The sequence below is a fragment of the Piliocolobus tephrosceles genome, chromosome 5, assembly GCF_002776525.5.
Source record: "Piliocolobus tephrosceles isolate RC106 chromosome 5, ASM277652v3, whole genome shotgun sequence".
Taxonomy (NCBI): domain Eukaryota; kingdom Metazoa; phylum Chordata; class Mammalia; order Primates; family Cercopithecidae; genus Piliocolobus; species Piliocolobus tephrosceles.
Genome location: NC_045438.1, coordinates 71,870,652 through 71,889,567, shown reverse-complemented (window position 1 = coordinate 71,889,567; position 18,916 = coordinate 71,870,652). Strand labels below are relative to the sequence as shown.

Below are 18,916 nucleotides of genomic sequence, written 5' to 3'. Positions count from 1 at the left end.
TGGATATGGACTTCATTGGTGGCAGAGAGAGGTTTACTTCAAGGTTTCAGTGAAGGCACTAAGCAGAAGGTGGCATCAATAACCAAGATTTAGTGAGATTTTGTATGAGTAGAATTCTGGGGGAGGGAGATAATGCATCCTTGTTTTGAAGATGCTAAACTTCAAGTGTATGCAGATTTCCATTTAGATGTGTCCAGTTTGCAGTAGGAAACAAAAATCTGGAGTTCAGGAGGAGAGTCTAGACTAGAGAAACCAGTTGGTTTCATATGGAGAAAGGAGTTGAGAGGCTGGTATTGGGTGAGATTACCTGGGTGGCCTTGAAGCTGTGACAGGAGAAATAGAGCTAAACCCTTGGGGAAATTACAGAATTTGCAGGCCAACCAGTGGTGGCAAAATCAAAAGGGAGCAGACAGAGAGAGAGAGAAGAATCTGGGAAATAGTGCTATTTTAGAAACTGAGGAAAGGAAACAATGTTAAATAATCAGTGTCACCTCCTTCAAGTCTTAGTCCAAATGTCACCTTCTCAGTGAGGCCCTCTACAACCATCTCTTATTTTAAAAGGCACTACTCTTTCTTCCTATCCTCTTTACTTTTCTCCATGGCACCTATACCACTTGGTACACTACACAGTGTACCTATGTGGGCTTGTAAAACTGCTCTCCTTAGAATGTAAACTCCATGAGAGCAGGGCTTTCCATCTGACCTGCAATTGTCCCCCCCTAAATTTGCGGAATGAGCGAGCTCTGTCAGGATAAGAGATGAGCATCTAATTCTTGCTATCAAAATGTGGTGAAGCCAGTGAAGAGCATGATGGGTAGGAGAGATGCCAAACTGCAGGGATGTGGGAATGAATTGGTGGGGGGGGCATTGAAATTGGGAATGTAAGTCAGTCCTGCCAGAAATGTGGGGTGAAGAAGAGGAAATAAATTAGCAAGAGCTAGAAAGTGTCAAGGACAGTTTGGATTTTGTTTTCTTGTTTATGTTTCTGATGAAAATTAGTTGGGAATATGAAAATATTAGGGGAAGAACACAGGGAAATTTGATAGAAGATGCCTTAGAGTCAAGTGCCTTTCTAGATAAATTCAAAGGTGTGAAGGCCAGGTCAGTGAGAGAATGCTTGCCCAAGCCCTTTCTTTGTCCCATGAAACTAAAATCTCCTTGGTGTCTTGGAAGGAGAAAGGTATAGGGTAGTGAGTGGTAGGAAAAGGAGCTCCTGTCAAGAGATGCCACTTATGCCAGCCCACAGGGAAAACTTGCTTAAATTCCCCAAATGCTGCTTCGGTTCAAGGCCCCGGGGGGAAGTAGCTCCCAGTGGGCTTGAATAATAATAATGATGATGTTGCAGGGTTGGGACAAATGCAAAATCTAAAAATGCCACCGAGGTTTTGCAATTTAAAATATTTGTTCTGTGACTTAAGTAGGCAAAGAGCAATTTAAAACTGTGAGCACTACATACCACAAGGTAATGGGAGCCTAGCATTGGTTAGACTCATTATCTGGGGGTGTGTATGTGCTTAAGCAAAGTCCTGCACGCAGCCTGGGCTGGCTTGGAATGAAGGGGAATAGGAAGAGAAGAGGGAACCTGGGCACTACAGGGAGATAAAACCAGATGCAGATGTAGCTGAATTGGAAAGGTGTGGGCTTAAAGCACTGAGAGGTCTTTTTACCAGATTCCTGTTATTTCCTTTGGAAATTCTTCATTTGGGATGGTTTTGTGGCCTTGCCTCTTCTGCCTGATCTGGGGTGTTCCAATTCCCTCAGCCCGATGGAGACAAATGGTGCCCCCTCCCTCGGTTAGGTCGCTCTGATGGGGCCTCGTTGGGCTACCTTCCAAACCCAGCTTCTCACTTGTCTACCTTGCCTCTCTCTCAACCTCTTGAGGCATCATCTGCAAAAGCTAAAATTTTACTTTGCAGCAGCTACTGGGCTCTGAGAGGGCCCCGTGCAATCCAGATCTGTTTTTTGTTTTGTTTTGTTTTTGTTTGTTCGGTTTTGTTTTGTTTTTCTGAGAAACTAAAAGCCCAGCTCAGGGCCAGACACTCAGACCCTCAAAGCTTATGTGCCACCGGAAGACCTGCACCTGTACCTGGAGCAGATGGGAGCCCAGTTCGCGGCCAACGTTGTCCAGGGGGCTGGTCCGACTCGAGTGGCCCCACGCCTCGCCGAGCCCTGTGGAGACACAAAAACATCCTGTAGCCACTGAACCCGGACCTGGCAGGCAGTTTGGGACCAAGTCCCGCGACTGTATTACCCCAGCGAGCACCTGCCCTTTGACTGGATACCATAGGGGATCCCTCTCAATGTGGACAGCGGAGGATGGGAGAGTGTACATTTCAGTCCGTCCTCTCAGTTTCTCAGCAGAGGTTAGATTTCCTCTTCTAAACTAGACCTGGTTTCTCAGGGAGGGCTGGGCCCAGGCCAAGGGCCCCCTGGCAGGACTCCAAGTGGCCCAGGCTCGGAAAAAGCCTCCAACATTGCACCCCACCGATAACTTTCGTGTAGGTTCACTAGTGTGTTTACGGGGGTAAGGGCACTCTGCTTCTCGCCCAAAGTTTTCATCGTCATCCTTTTCCCGGGGCCGAGCTTGTCCCGACAGCCAGCGAAAGCCACTGCCAGCCTGCAGCGACCTAAGACGACCGGCCAGGTCCAACCGGTCCCTGGCGGGCTTTCTGATTGGCTGCGGGGCTTCTAGCCACTCTCCTCCCCTTGGCCTCTGGCTTTAATCCCATTCGGAAAAATTAGTTCCCTGGCGGATGACTTCCAGCCTGAAGTCTACCAGCATCACTGCTCAACTCATCTTCCTATTCCTTTCCCCTCCTAGCCCTCTGCCTTACACACAATGCATGCCCCCTACCCACCTCCCCTACCACTAAAACCCGCATGGGCTTTTTCTGAAGTCAGTTACTTTGGGGTGCTAACAACCTTTTTGTAATATTTTCGTTCTCTTCTCGAATTGAGACTCATTCAACTTTTCTACGTTCCAGGTACTGTATTCTATTAACAAAGACCATCTCTTTCTCTCCTTGGTGTTTCCCCGTTAAGATCTTTGGAGGCTTTGCTGCAAACTTTCTCTGTTGATGCCTAAAAAAATAAAACGCTCAGGACTCTTGTGGCCGATTTTTAAAAATTTAATATGGAGTATGCTAGAGTACCCTTTTGTGGAAAGAAAAAAAAAGAAGGCAAAAAAAAAAAAAAAACTTTCGAAGGCCTGTGTTAAGCTATTTATGGGTGTTATCTTTTTAATAGTGCTGCTGCTAAAATTATTTTAACTAGATAGTTAAATCCTTTTATTCTTACACCATTAAACAAAGTTTAACATGACCTCCCACACCCCACCCCTCAGAAAGGTGATTTACTGCGTTAAGGAGCAAATCACCAAGAAGTACACAATGATGAACACTCGCCTTGTAATATGAGGTTGGGGGCAGATCTTTCAAAATAAAACATGGAGTTGGATTTTTAAAAGGTGTTGGCTAGGAGCTGCTTCCTAAGCAAGCGATCAAAGCCTTGGTAATGAGGAACCGTGAGCGCCCCTTAAACTCAAATCCGGTCTTTCTGGGTGTTTGCACATCTAAATAAATCTAACGATTTCCCCACCACTCTGCAAACACTGATGCTCCCCGCCCGCACTCGGGACTCCTCTACCTCTCTGGCTCCCGGTCAACTCCTCTCGACTCTTTAGCCCGCCCCAGCTTTCCTCCCTGGAGTGACTCCACTGCCCTGGTCCCTGGGGTCCTCCTGGACCGTTCTGGGAGGGCCCCCGCCACAGCCACCTGTACACACCCCTTCGCCTTGTCACATTTATCGCTCTTCCCGTTTCAGCCAACCTATTCTTCGTTTCTGTCACGACCTGCTTTTTTCTTTTTAAATCCCGGCTCAGACATACCCACTCAGAAGGAGTGGCAGGAGGGATTGGCTGCGGAGGCCACACGGGGGAAAGGAGAAAGGACCCTGTCGGGAAAGCCGAGGACGCCGGTGACGCTGGCCTGGCCCTTGGGCGCTCTGGGGCCTACAGAGGCCTTAAACCCCAAAGCTTGGCGGGGACGAAGGGCCGGGGCACTCAGGCGAGCCCAGAGCGGGCGGAGACTGCGTTGCGACTGGGAACAGGTCTCGCGCGGCTCCCGGAAGAGTACGAAGCCTGCGCTGAAGGCCAACAAAACAAAACCGTCTTCAAACTAACATTTTGAGGGTTTCCCAAAGGGGCTGGAAGACACCCAAAGCGGCCTCCCAACTAGAATGATATGAAAATCCCCCCAGGCTGGGCTCGGGATAAATACTCGTTCTGAACTCCCTGTGCCAGTTTAGGCTGTTTGTTGTTTCGGGTTTCGGCCTCATTAGTACGCGCCTACTAGGGAAAATAAGACTTCCCCACTGGTTAATAAACAGCCCGTCCGGCACAGGTTAACAGGAGCCTTCCTCGCCCTCTCCTGCCCCACCCCCGCCACCTTTTAAGGAACCTTTTGCTTTCCCAGAGGTTTGCCTTTTCTTTCTGTTACCCGTAGAAATCTCACGATTGTGTCTGGGTTAATGTTTTATAAAGGACTGGCTACTCTCGTCTACCTGCCGGGCTTTCCCGATCTAATATCGAAGGAACCTCCCCAAGTCCTAGTAAGGGGTCCCCCCTCCCTAAAGTCTCGAAGTGGGGTAGAGCCCTCCTCCCTGGACCCCCTCGCCTCCTGCCTTGGTTGACGCGCTCTGGCAAACCCAATTTCAGTTGGCCAGGGGGTAAGCTGAGATTTCGTTTCTGCACTTGACCTACCGCAGAAAATTCGCAAATCCTTTGATTGTCTGTTTAAAATGAGGAGGAAACCAGCTCCCTTTGCGGCGGGATTACAGTGGGAACAAGATCTAAAGATTCTCTTGTAATTCGGTGAGGCCGAGGGAACGGGGTTTTGCAAAGGAGAAAAGAAGCTCTGTGAGGGAGGCGATAACTAAATCGGGTTTTAGACAAAAGGATTTTCCTCAGCTAAAGTGGCCGAAGACAAAGGAAAACAGAATCTATTTTGGAAGATTTCCAAGATATGCCACATTAACCTTAGCTGATAAATTTTGCTTCTCCCAGGCCCCCCTCTTCCCTTAAAGTCTGGTTTATCATATTTACATAAGTAGCATTAGAAGGGATGTATCTATTATGGATCTAAAGGGCTAGCTCACATATCCTGTGAAACCCAGGCAAGTTTCACTGTTGCTTTACCCTCCGTTCTCGGTTGAGCCATTTCCATTTAAATACCCCCTGACCCAAGGATTACCTCAATGGACTGACTGCACGGGTTTTGTAATTTCCTGAAAATGAGATTTCGATTTATAAAACAAGAAACCAATTAGTAACCAAATGAGGCGAAGTAGATCCACTAAAATTGACCTAATCCCACAGGCACCATTTAGGCCCGTTCTTGGCGAATGAATGATGAGCCCCAGTCTAGCGTGAGCTCAAAGCATCATCCAGCTGTGTTATTGCAAGCAGCAAAAATAAATTGATAGAGCTTTTCCTTCGGAATGAATTTCATACCCTTGACAAAATATAGATTACAGACCCGTCATCATCACCGCCTTCACTCAGACAGGAAAAGGAGGAAGAGAAGAGTGTGTTCTGTTCTTTTAAATTTTTTCTTTATTTTAATAAATAAACGCTACATCTCAATAGAAATGTATCCTCCTTGCAGTCCTTCCCAGGAACCTTCACCTCCCCAACTAATTGAGGTGCCTTTTAGGCAATGGAGGAGGGTGGACCGAGGCCCTGTTTCATGACCTGACCACGACTTAGTGACTGAGGAGGGGAAAGCCCTCTGAGGCCGAGGCCACTGCGGTTCCTGAACAACTTGTCTCAACCTACTGAGTGTCCCTTGAGAGTGCGCAGGAGAGTCTGGTCCGGGGGTGGGGGGTAATCCTCAAAACCCCAAATCCCATGTATCCTTCTGGGCCTGCGCATCCTCGCTAAATGCGTACTGTCCAAGTCTTCCCCGGGCTGAGGCGTTGAGTGGCCTTTGTGTTCAGCCTCCGGGAGCCTCCGCGGCCGGGCTCTTTAGAGAAAAAAAGTGACTGCAAATGGGTGCTACCAGCCCGAACCAAGCTTCTGGAGCAGTCACTGGCAGGAGGCCGCTTCACGCACCAAGGCGCACCCGACCCCACCTCTGGCGCTGCTGCCCCCCTCTGCCTGCGGCCTTCTACGGCCAAGGGGCCTGTTTGGTTGACCTGAGGGCATCGTCGAGCGCGCCGGGCCAGGTCTTATTGCACTCAGCAGCCTGGACCCCACAGTGTGTGCCTGCACTCGGCAGTGCCCTGATCTCTCCTACCTGCCGATCCCGATTCAGAGACACCGCGGCCGCGCCCAGGGAATCCACTAATGTTACTGTAAATGTGGGGTGGAGGCCTAAGGTCACAGCGCTGACTCTCTCTCTCTCTCTCTCTCTCTCTTTCTCTCTCTCTCCGCCTTCGCGGAGCTCCAACCCCGGAATTTGGGTTTCCCATAGGGATAGAGCCTGCGGGCCAACCTGGCTGCCCGAATTGGAGTCAGCCGCCAAAAGACTGCAGAAACCCAAGGAGGGCGGGGTTCGGTCAGACCTAAACTGCGGGCGAAATTCATGCAGCGTTCACGAGACAGTCCTGCGTGACGGCCGAAAAACGTCAACCGATGTCACCCTGGGACTCCGCGTCCTCTAATGCGGCCCAGCTTTGGCGATGCCACCTCCCTAGAGGCCCGCGCTGGCGTGGCCAAGCCCAAAGTCGCAGGCGAATCCACTTCGGTTCTACTTGGCACAGGGACTCGGACGATGGCACCTAACCCGCCTTACCGGGAACTGCCCAAACAGACTGGATCTGGACCTAAGATTTAGACGACTGCTTGCCCTTCGGGAGCAGTGACCGGGACGGCAGGAGGGGCTGCTGGCACACACCTGCTCCAGAGGGACTTCTGATCAGGGCAGGGGGTGGCACCTGGGCCGTCCTGGGGAGTGAGGAGACTCTGTGCTGAGACCATGAGCTAGGCCTTTGGCTGGGGCCATCGCAGACAGAGGATGGGACACATTGTGCAGACCTGGCTGACTGCGTGCTTTGGACGGTGCGGGAGACGCGACGGGGGCCTGGACATAATTGTCCCATATCGGCCCCGAGCCGCCGAGGCCGAGTGACAAGGTGCAGGAACCGCCTATTCAGTGGGGCTGCCTGCGGAAGGAAGTTTACTCTGCCGTGGACACTGTTTTAGCACTTTCAGAGTAGCAGGACCACTTCTAAATAATTGAGGTTCCCCTTCCTCCACACAAAATTTTAAAATTTCACGGATCAGAGACTGGCAATGGGTGGCCCATTGAAATCATTAGATGTTAGCAAGGTACAAGCCTCATTTTCCTGCGAAATACCTGGTGGTACGGAGAAATGAGGTGAGAATCTATGGGCTCTCATTCTGTGTCCACATTTGGGTGTGTAAAAGCTGGAAGCTGCCAAGATTTCTTAGAACTGGACAACAACTCCCCTAGAAATTAGATTTGTCCTTTAGAAATTCAGCCTTGTTTTATCATTAGATGAGTGACTGCACCCTGCTTGAAAGCATCCCACAATAGCTTATAATACCTGTTTTTGTTGTTGTTTTTATTAGTGATCTCTCCCTTAAAAGAAAAAAGTATCCTTTTTTATTGATCTGATCTACAATTTCTAACACATAAATCCACCTTGCAAATGTTCTGCACGGAGTTTAGTTCTGCACTCCACATTTTAAGTCAACAAATTCCATCAAAACTGGAATTAAACACAGAAAACCAGCACGGAGCGTAAACTGTGCTTAAAGGCCTTTAAATGAGAAAAACTTCTGTAAGAAAATAAACATGGAAACCTAATGCTCAATCATTTCCCCAAGAAGCAAGAAAAACAGCCTTAAATCACTGACCCACGTGGGAAATGGGGCCTCCTTTTCTTTTTCAGTTCTCTGCCTCTCTCTCTCTATATATATATGTTGCCATTAAGGATTTCAATCTTCAGGTGAATATTACAGAAATCGTCTGCGGAAGTTTGTTTAATCACCCTTGTCTGTTGTAGAGACCATCTTTCCTGAGTAGTTACTAATTTCAACTCTGTGATTATTTTTATTTTTCCAAGACATCTTGTCAATGAAATGGCAATGTGATGTTACCAAGATTTTGAATAGCTATAGATTAGAAAATATATCTGATCCTTTCAAAGTTTATTATGAAAGCCACTACACACCCAGCCAAAATTGCTTTATAGCTGGATAACAAATATATATTTCTTTGTAGTTGAATTTGTCCTATTTTGCACACAAATAAAGTCATGCTATTTTATAGATCCTGGCCCTCTTGCTTTGATAATATCAAAAATTGGTACACTTCCATGTGCCTCGATTTTTTCTTCACAAGGCTACTTTGGAATATAATATGTCACTAATTGGGAGATATGAAGTGTTAGTGATTTCTCAGTTATCTTTCCTAATTTTCTTTTTCTCTGAAATCTCCAACCTAATGCTTTATTCTTAATTATTTCAGGTCCCCATATCCCATTTCTCTGTTCTTCCACTCCCCCATTTTCACCTAAACAGTTTAACTTCATCTACTCAGGCAAATAAAAGCTGAAACTTGCCGCCAGACACGGAAGCTACTAGACTTGGGAGGAAAACAAAAAAGTGTATTTGGCAAATGAGAAGGGAAGGGAATTAGTTGTATTTAAGGTGTACTTAAGGATATTTATTATTTCAAATACAATTATGAAACAATTTTTGTTCATTTAACTTACAGACTTTGGCATTACAGTGTATTAGAGATGAAATAGTATATGAACAAAACTGAAGTTTCACAGCATTTTTATACCTACAGCTATGTCACCAGATTTATAATTATTTAGATTATACAACTTACAAAATTCATATATTACCTGTGATAAGACATTTATACCTATCTTAATCTCATCCTTAAAATCGTGTTGAGGACCTACTATGTACTAGGATGGCTTCAAGATAGATGTAAAGATGAATTTCATCTTCCAACAAATTCCATTTAACACCACTAGAAAAGATTACATCCATATAAAGTGATCAGTTCCCCCAACTGCCTTGGACCCCAATCTTGTCCACTCTCTGCCTTCAGTCAACACTGAACCTAAATTTGGCACCCCTACAGGTTGTGCCTGGTCTTGCGATTGTGACTATTTTATTGCTTTGAAAGCTGTTGTGGTGTTGTTGTTGTTGTTGTTGTTGTTGTTTAATATTTTCAAGAGCTGTGTTTGGGTTTTGGGTTTTTGAAGCTTGTCCACCGTCAAAATTAAAACCTCATCCCTAGAAGCCAGCTGTTCTGATGACCCTGTCTAGCTCACTGGGTGGAGGCTGAGGGTGAGTTATGAGCTCAACAGTAGCTGGAGAAACAAATGATGTGCCCAGAGTTCACACATCGTCCACCTCCTCCTCCCCATAAACTCACACTCACCCACAGAAGGGAGAGAAAGGAGGTGTACGGGGCTCGGGAGGGGGAAGGTGAGGGGGCTGCAGAAAGCACAGTGGCTGTTAAAGTAGCCAGAGGGGACCATCCTGGCCACCAAAAGGACTCCAGCGGAAGCCTTCATTGGCGCTCTCTTTAAAAATAACGAGAGGTTGGCTGTGAGAGTTTACTTTTTGTTCCTATTTATTTATAACGCGACTTACAATGTGTAGAGTTAGCACTTAATTAAGCAAAAAGGCTTGCTCTTTTAAAAACAAAAACACGAACAACAGCAGATAACAGCCCGATATCCTCCCAGCTGCGCCTGCCCCAGGTCTGCACCAAGCCGACTAGCGTCCCTGGCCGGGCGACTCCCCGGGCTCTCCCGGCCGGCTCCGTGCCCGCCCCAGAACGCCGCCTTGCTATTCTCCTCCCGCGATTACTCGCAGCCCCACAAGCAACACCATATGCTGCTTCTGATCAAACAGCGAGCGACATCGGCACAGATAATTGACGAGACCGGCTGGAAATCACGCAGAAAGGGAGCCCACTGAGACCGCAGGGGCTGACAAATCACTGCTAATAATCCTGTTAGGAACAGTGCGGCCAGCGGAGTTCGCAATAGCTTTATTTTTATAAAGTAGGCGCTGACAGTATAAAAGACAACGAGATCTCTTTTTTAAATAGAAGGCAGTGTGGTATAATGGCAATTATCCCATCAACAATTCATAGCACAGTGTGAATGGGAAATGTGATTTTTGGTATATAAGTTCCCCTTCTTCTTCTTTTTCTTCTTCTTTTTAAATTATTTATTTATTTATTTACTTTTCAGGTACTTTAGGCTTTCATTTCTTTTTTCCCCGCGGTTTCCAGGGTCAGAGAAGAACTGTTCAAGGAACTGCTTTAGGAGGGAACGACTAAAACATCACTTGTAGTTTGAAGGTAGAACTGAACTATAAGTTGAAAGTTTTCCTTTGGCTTGGAGCATGTTTTGCAGGCTTTTTGACTTAGATAATAACTTTAACGTCATGATCAAGCAAAGTGAAACTGCAAACCCAATAATGACTGTTTCCTGCCCATCCATTCATCTAATGGAAAACCACAAACCCCAAACATCTAAAATCAACAACAACAAACACCTCCAGGGGTCAAATCAGAAGTTCTCATTTGTAAATAAACAGAATTCTTTCTTCTGGATTTTTGTTTGTTAGCTTGTTTAGTAATCCCTCTTTTACATTTCTGAATCCCCTTCTGCCAGCAAAGACATATCCAAGATATTTTTTTAAAAAAATCTGTTTGTATTATTTGAATGCAAGTAAAGGAAAAGATGGGCAAATGGAAAAGTGTCCTTTTCTAGTAAGTATAAATGGTTTTATACAGGACACTGTTCTATGAAAGCTGCACTGTCCTCACACAGTGAATCTTGATAATCTAAATACAAGTTTTAAACCATGTCAACAGCTCAGCTATTCTAACTTCTAGGCCTTATAAGAGACAATTTTCTCAGAATCCATTTGCCAAGCTGACACCCAGAAGATATTTTCTAAGCGGGCTAGCCATCTTAACTCAATCTTATGTATTTTAGAACTAGCCTATTATCTTACAGATAACATCAAGCCCACAGTTGCAAATCATCAAGCTCCAGAGTTAGTTCCAGAATCTGTGAATGTCTTGAAAACTCAGAATAAATTTGCTTAGAATTTATTTAAGAACCTGAGTAAATTCAGGCATACTTGTTCACAAATATGCATGTTACCCATTTGCAAAACTTTAGACATATAGAGAAATTATTATCTGGCATATCTAGCTCCAGGTACATGGGTCTATCTACACCTGGCAAAAAATACAGAATTTGGCAGTGCTCTGGCTTTTTACTGGACAAAATTCTAACAAGAGGAGTAAAAAGAAAGTCATGTTTGGATTAGTAGTACTTTCAATTGAGCCTAGTATCTGAAGTGTTGACAAAAGGACTGTTGGGCTGCTTCCCAACCAAACATATCTGATGGACTGAAGAGAAAGTATTGATGGGGAAGTAGAGGGAGCCTCGAAAAAGAAAAAGCGACAGAAATTCTGAGTTCAGTGAGGACCTTAGTGAAGTAGCCGAGCCAAACTTCCCTTTGCAGAATATATATGTAAATATGTATGCATTTCTCTGGTCACTGGTGTCAGGCTCATTGCCTGGCAAATCCCCTGCCCCTTCTGCATTTGAAATTCCATCTGGCCAAAGTCACTTACCTTCTGGGAACACGACTCTCATTTTGAGATAGCTGGTGGTGAGTCTGATTATGGATGCTTTGTCCAGCTGCGAGGTGATAGCCGAAGGCAAAGGCAGTAATTTAGCCAGTTCATAGAATTCACTGTTTTCCTTCTCCCTCCTAGTCCGGGCAGCATTTTTGGACTTTTCTTTCATTGTGTCTTGTTCCCCCTTTCTTCTTACAAGGTAAACTCCGCAGATTCATCCAAAACAAAAAATAAACTTTCAATTAGAGATCATATTTGGCAGAAACATAAAACATACTTTGAATAAAGAGGCTGAAGTATTTGCACCAAGAACTGTGTATTGACGGCAGTAAAAGACCAGCGGGGGTGAAAGGAAAATATTTTCTTTGAAAATGCGGGATGCAGTATAGGAAAGTTGCTGATCCACGGAATTTGGGCAATCCTGGGGGTCTCCGGGGTATCAAATGCCGGTGGGACCCCTGAGGAGCCAGCCTTTTCTTCTACTCCGGGCTGCGAACGCTGGTCCTCGGAAAATCGACATAATAATCCCCGACGTTTGCTCTTCAGTCTCGCGACATTTAAGGTATCTCCGAGCCCCTTTGGGAAGAGCAGGAACTCCAGACTACTCTTTCAAGGCCCTGTGAAGACAACAACATTAGAGCATAAGAGATCCGCGGCTCCACAACCACTCACACGCTCGTCCCAATTCCAAAAACACGGCCGGAAAGGGACTCAGCGTGCCTAGCCAGGCGTTTGGGGTTTGTTTTTAAAGAACCGGATAAATCGGCAGCGAGACGGTCCCCTGCAAATAATGCTGGCATTCCCTCACCCATGCCAGCCACATCCTCCAGACCCCTGGGAAGTTGCCCAAACAACAAAACGCATATTTTTGAAGACCCGCAAGGGACCTTCCGCTGCGGGTCCCCGAGCCCGCGCCCAGGTTGGGCGCATGTCCCACAAAAGCAGGTTTGCACAATTCAGAATTCCTCCACGGCGCGGCGGGGGCCTTTCAGCTCCCAACCTTGGCAGATCTGGACCTTGGCTACCTCTTTAACTTGGGCCTCAAGTCTGAGGGATTCCTCAAAAAGTGACACTTACACACCAAGTCCCTCGGGACTCCCAAGCGACCCAGCGCTCTGGCTGCCCAGCAGGGGCGGCAACAAGCGGGGTCCGACAGCGCCAGGTTAACAGGTGGCGAGCTCGCAACAGCCCCTCTCAGGCGCCCCGGGGGTGGGAGGCGCCGCGGCCTCTCCCACACCGCCGCGGAGCTCCGGGGTTGCCGGGAGGGCGCGGGGCGTCTTCTGCTTCACCTACCTTCAGTCCCCACAGGCGGCAGAGGGTTCGGGGGCGCCCATCTCTTAATTGTACTCATGCCTACCGTCCAACCCAGCGGCTCCGCCGGCCTCTCCGCTTCCCACCAGCAGAGAGGAGCAGAGCATTCCCGGCTCCCTTTTCTGGATCATGAATTAGAGGAGCGGTGCGTGGCAGAAAAAAGGAGGATGCAAGCTTTGGGAAGAGTGAGGTGATTTTAGAATCCTGGTCCTCCGTAGTTGCTACGAAGCCAGTTCACTATTATTCCTAATTGGAAGCCGAAAACTGCCCCCCGTAACTTCTTTATAGCTTAAGGGTTTAGCTTCAACTTCACTCCCGGGCCGCCTCTCTCCCGCCCTCCCTCAATGCCACTCAGAAGCCTCCTAGCCTCCCATTGGCCTGGCCCGGCCAGGGGCGAGGCGCTCATTGGCCAACAGGGATGAGTGACACGAGTCGGCCCTGTGCCGCCCTCCGCGCGTCCAGGCTCCGGGGTCTGGATCTTACTATCCGTTCCGCCGCAGGGCTCCTAATGAGCCCCGGGTGCGGGGTCGGCGCTGTCCGGTTGCCGCCGCTGCTCGCGGCCTCCTGGGCCTTCCCGACATCGTGCGCGACCCGCGTTCCTCGGGCTCCCTGGGGTCGGGTGGTTAAGCGCTCAGTCCAGCGCGGCGGCCCAGAAGAGCCGGGGACGTCCGGAGGCAGCGGAGGTCGGACCGGCTGGTTAGGTCTACCGGCGGAGGAGGCAGGGTTGGCCCAAAGGGCCATCTCGCTGGCAGTCGGGGGCCGACGGCGTGCGCGAGGCCGGTTTTGTGCTTTATTTTCTCTTTCTGTGAAACCATGAAGACACGGAATTCATTGCCAGAGGAAATAAATGCAATAACTGTCTTTAAATTAATCCCAAAGAAGTGCGCCTTTTTCTAAACGGTTTGGGTTTGGGGGCTGATTTTTTTCACTGTGGAAAGCTCGACCAGGGAGTTTTCCTGTGGGGAGGAGCGAGGGGGACACTAGGGGAACACGTTACATTTCAGGGCAAAATAGAATGATTGATATATAGAGATACATATCACAACAGTCCGTTATCTTAAACATTAGCCAACTCTTTGTCGGGTTTTGTTTCAGGGAACAAAAGTCCAACATGACTATTCCTTACATAAAGGATACAGTCTGCATGAATGAACTTAACGATGCTCACAGTTCTCTAATAGGAGCGCACAATTCCCTAATAGGAGCTGGTTAAACAAACGCTCACCAGGACTCTCCCTGAGTAATTATCTCTTAGAGACCCTCTAATTTGAAACGCCTTCTCTTTCTCTCATCTGAGAAAACACAACAGATAGCATAGAGAAAAAGTCAAATTGTCCCAAAAACAATTGTTGTGCTCACCAATCACCCCCTACAGACTCGATTCCCGGCTTGGTTTGGGTACTGCCTGTGACCAGATTCGGCTCCCAGAGGTGCGTTTGGGGGGAGTTGTTTCATCTGTCATAAAAATCAGTGAGAACACCAGTGACGGGGCACTCATCCTCTCGTGTGTGGCGCTAATTGCCATTGAGAAAATAAATACTTTGAAGAGGGGTGTGTGCCATTCTGCTGATATTCAGAACAACTTTAAGAGTGTTTGTTCAAACATACAGACATCTGCCTCCTCCTTGCTGCCCGATGGCAGTGAGATCCTCGTAGAAGGACAACAGGAGCTTTCTGGTGGTATTTACACATCTGGGCAACACCTGGCTGGAGGAGGTGAACGTTTTGGATAGAAAGAAAAAGAAAGAAGCACGGAGATTTTGTACGTCTTTCAAAACTGGAATCTGGCTAGTGGACTCCAATCTAGGAGGAGTCATTTCCCCAGTGACTGTAGCCACTTACAGACCTGGTTCTGGGCGGCTTTCAACCACCCAGTGATGCATTTTTAACAAGCATAGCTAGAAGATAGCGAGAGATGCACTGTGGCTCACTTATACACAAGATTCCAGAAAGATCAGATAAGGTCAAGTTGGCTACTACATGTAAAGTAGGGGGTGGAGAGTGCGTGTGGAGAGGGAAATAAACTTTCTTGACCCTCCTCTCCCCTCCAACCAGGTCAGATATAGCTGCCAGGCGAAGCAATGACACAGGGTTAAGAGGAGGTTTTCTATTCGACTGTGTTCTAGAGAGGATTTCAGTCAAGTCCGCGGTTACTCTAACCCTATCTCTACTTAAAACAACATGCCAGTGTGGAAGTGCCTCTCAGGGATCTGAAACCTGTGCCCACAGCAGGAACTTCCGGGAGTGGGGGCGGGGAGTCAGGTAATGCTGGGTTTCCAGAAGAAGAAACGCAGTAATTTTGTCTTCAGAAGCAAGATGGGCAAAATGAGTAAGGAAGTATTCACGCTTAAAGCGGACGTGCTGGGGGGCTGGGCGGGCTGTTCCAATGTCCCAGAAAAGCTCAATTGTCAATGAGACTAGTAGATGTCGTTTAATAAACAAAGTGAATGCACGACCACGAGGTGACGGCCTCTCGCTAAGTCCTCAGCACACAACTGTCTGAGCCGCGTTTACCGAGAGAGTGAATTAGCATGACGACGTAACACCTGTTTTTCTAATCTTTGAACCTAGGTTGGAGCCGGAACGCTGCTCCTTCACTCCCCCGCCCGGGCCCAGGGACGCGGCTTTGCACCCTCCCGGCGACCCTGCCTGCCAACCCCCCATGCGCCCTGTAGCCGGAGGCGTGAACTGTGAACCGGAACCTCAGGTGCCTCCCACGTGTTCTGAGAATTTGCGTTCGCCTCTTTGTCATGGGAAATTTTAAATGAATTTCTTGAAGCTCAGAGACTAATCGCACCATCCGCTTTGCCAATATAAGGAGAAAAGCCCCAGAAAGGAAGAGACGGTCACCGGCGACCCACTATCCCCAAATAGAGATCCTTATAGAGTCTAGGCCGCCACCTCCTTGAGCCAGTGGCCTTAAAACTTAGCCTCTGGCCCTCAGGCATCCAGAGTGCGATCCTGATGTGGGAGAAAACCCATGCGGGGCTGCAAAAAAAGTATCTCCCTCCTTCCCCTACCAAGCAGGGCGAACAGCCTAGTGTGATGGCGACACTGTTCCCCCAAGAGTCCCTGCCACCTCTGGGGCAACCCAGGATGCTGCCCTCATGGAGTCTGCCCTGGACCCCGGAGGCCAGGACGTGCAGGCGTCCGTGAGTCTACCCCAGTGGTTGCGGGGAGCCAGCCCGGGTGGATTCAGGAACCAACGCGCCTGTGTGAGCAATGTCCAACATACCACGCGCACCCGGATAGAAGGGGGAATGGGCATCTCAGGCGCCTTCTGACCCCTCCCCGCAAAAGGCAAAATCAAGACTAGAGAAGGTGAACTTTCGGTTGTAAAAGAACGAGTGAACGCATAGTGGAACTCTGGTGCAAACCGCTGAACCGGGGTTCAATGCCTCGGCCCCCAACCCTTGCTCTGGCACAGCCCCCTACCCTTGCTCTGGCACAGACCTCCACCCTGCCTTCCCATAACTCCTCTAATGACTCTTCTTTGCTCCAGGTTGTTTGAGTAACTTATCAAAACTAGAATGATTTCTGTCCACTACCATTCTCTTTAATTTTTTTTGCAGACTGCTAGGGACGCACACATACACATTTGCATGCTCGCACATTCCACATGCACAGTTGCACAAAGCACACAGACATGGATTTGCTCAATGTCCAAGGTCAGGATGAAGGATATATTTATAATCAAGATACAAAATCTGAAGATGGTCACTCGAACATCTCAGTATGTTATATCCAGATGTTCACTCTATCACTGAAAAGGACAAGTTATCTAGGGACATATTATTGTCTTAGGAAATATTAACATTTTCTACTTCCAAGTATATTAGTTAATGTAATCCTATCCTAGACTCATTTTGTCACCACATTTAGACATTTACATCTCTGTGAGTCGTTATGATGTTGAGGCAGAAACAAAGGCCACTTGTAGCCTTGACCCCAAAGTGTAGAAGGAGCCCCCCAAAATAGGGTCATATTTGCTATGTTAGAAGTTATGGTAAATATTACTTGTCTGATCAGGACGTTTTGAAAAGTATATTTTATGTATATAAATATTTAGAAAAAATCTTTTTCCGAGGTACTGTTTTTCAGTTGTCTCCCTAAATTGACCCTTGAAATATCCCAAATTCACTTCAGTGGTTACACACTGGAAAAAGAAAAAGAAAAAAAAGAAAGAAAATCCACCAAGTTGGAAAATGAGATTGGCGAATACAAGTAAGGGTTTCATATAGTTTCTCTAAATATTATGGTTAATTTTCCAGATATTGGAAACCGTTGTCTAATATAGAACCTTGAATGGCCGCCGAGAAATAAGTGCTTCTTGAATTGTGCACTACTGTATTTGCAGACATAAATTTTAAGCTTTAAATAATATAATTATTTTAACATATAATTGCTAGCTGGAAAAAGGTCTGATTCTGTGCATTCTGAGGATGGGAGCAGGTGGGTGCCTGCACTTTCACACTTTTTTCCAGAAATCAAGCGGGGGAAGCTCTGTGTACATAAATTTCAGCAACGCTGAATGCAGGCACACAGCTGAGGCGTTCTAACTCTGGAGATGAACACTAGATTGGAAACTCGGGCTGAAAAACACTTTGATTCTTAAATCGGATCCCGAATTTCAGACCAAACTCTGCTTTTGTTATAAGGTGGCCACATCAGGCCCACGCTCAAGAGGCCCAGGCTGGCGGCCGGAGGGACTGGGGGTGGGGAGGCCAGTGGCCTGAAAAAGGGTACCAGACATCAGAATGGGCTGGATCCGGAGAGCAGGTACCTATCTTTATAACTCCAGGTCTCCAACATTAGCCCTTCAGCCCCTCCGGGTTTGAGAACCATTGGACTAAGTTTCTAGAGGGTTCTTCCCTTCTCTGAACCCCAACTTTCCTTCTAGCCCCTGCGCCAGTGAATCGCGGAACGATGCCCTGCATTCCCTGGGTAGGTAGGTAAGGGATTCTGAGGAGGAGGATCCCTCTAATAGGTAAGCAGATGTCTGGCTTCTAGTCTTGGCCGAGCCTCGGGGTCACTTGGGATGGAGGTTGGGGAGGAGGGCGGCTTTTAAATATGAAGTCTAAGGCCCCACTTTGGTTTAGGAATCGGAATCCCTGTCCGAATCTGGAATTGGCATTCCGTAAGGGTGAGGAGGGCCTCAGGCCACTACGCAGCTCCGAATGCAGGGAAGCAGGAGCAAGGATGAGTTCAGAGCGAGGGTTGCCGGCGCCACCCGGGGCTGCGCAGTGAGGGGCGGTGGACCCGCCCGGAGACGCAGAGGCCGTAGCAGCTTAACCCCTTTGGGGGCGCCGCGCCGCTGAGGTGGTTGAGTCTCCAAGTCCTGAGCCTCCAATAGCTGCTCCCGCTTTCGCGTCTCAACCCCAGGACCCGGGAAAAGTACCACTGTGCTTATCTGGGCGGGAGATCCTGTGCTTCGGGCGTCTGGGGCACATTCCTGGGTCCTTCTGGACTCATCGCCTGTGGGCCCGAGACATGGGAATCTGCCCTTGAATATCTGGGCGCCTTCGCTCTTAGCGCGGTTTTGGAACTTGAGCGTGCGTGGGAATTGATTGAAAGGCTGCTTAAAACACAGATTGCTGGGCCTCACTTCCAGAGTTTATGATTAAGTAGATCTGGAGTAGAACTCAATAATTTATTTGCATTTCTAACAGGTTCCCAGGTGATGTTGCTGGTGAGGGAACTGCACTTTAAGAACCATTGCCTTAGTCTGCTTTTTCTCAGCCTATTTTTGAAGTAGAAGACTGTGAGGGGGGATAATATTCCAAGCGATGGCCATAGTATTGTGGGATCTTGAACATACAGCATAAAATGATAGGGCGGTCTAGTCGAGGCCTAGAAGTGAGGCTGTCCTCCGTGATAGGGATGGGGTCGCTGAAGATGGCTTATTCCTGCCTCCTGAGGAAAGTGGCTGGTCTCAAGAAAAGGGAGAG

The 18,916-nt window shown here is 47.9% G+C and overlaps 1 protein-coding gene across 1 annotated transcript in view; it reads right to left on the bottom strand.

The window, feature by feature from the left end:
• The window catches only part of SIM1 (SIM bHLH transcription factor 1), a 74,276-nt gene extending 61,009 nt beyond the window's left edge, over positions 1-13,267 (bottom strand). The window contains exons 1-3 of the mRNA XM_023205823.2: positions 12,951-13,267; positions 11,652-12,274; positions 2,087-2,169 (exon numbers count right to left, since the gene is read on the bottom strand). Coding sequence (XP_023061591.2) covers positions 2,087-2,169; positions 11,652-11,826 — 258 coding nt within the window. The 5' untranslated portion in view covers positions 11,827-12,274; positions 12,951-13,267. The remainder of the gene's footprint in view (positions 1-2,086; positions 2,170-11,651; positions 12,275-12,950) is intronic.
• Between the last annotated feature and the right edge of the window lie 5,649 nt (positions 13,268-18,916).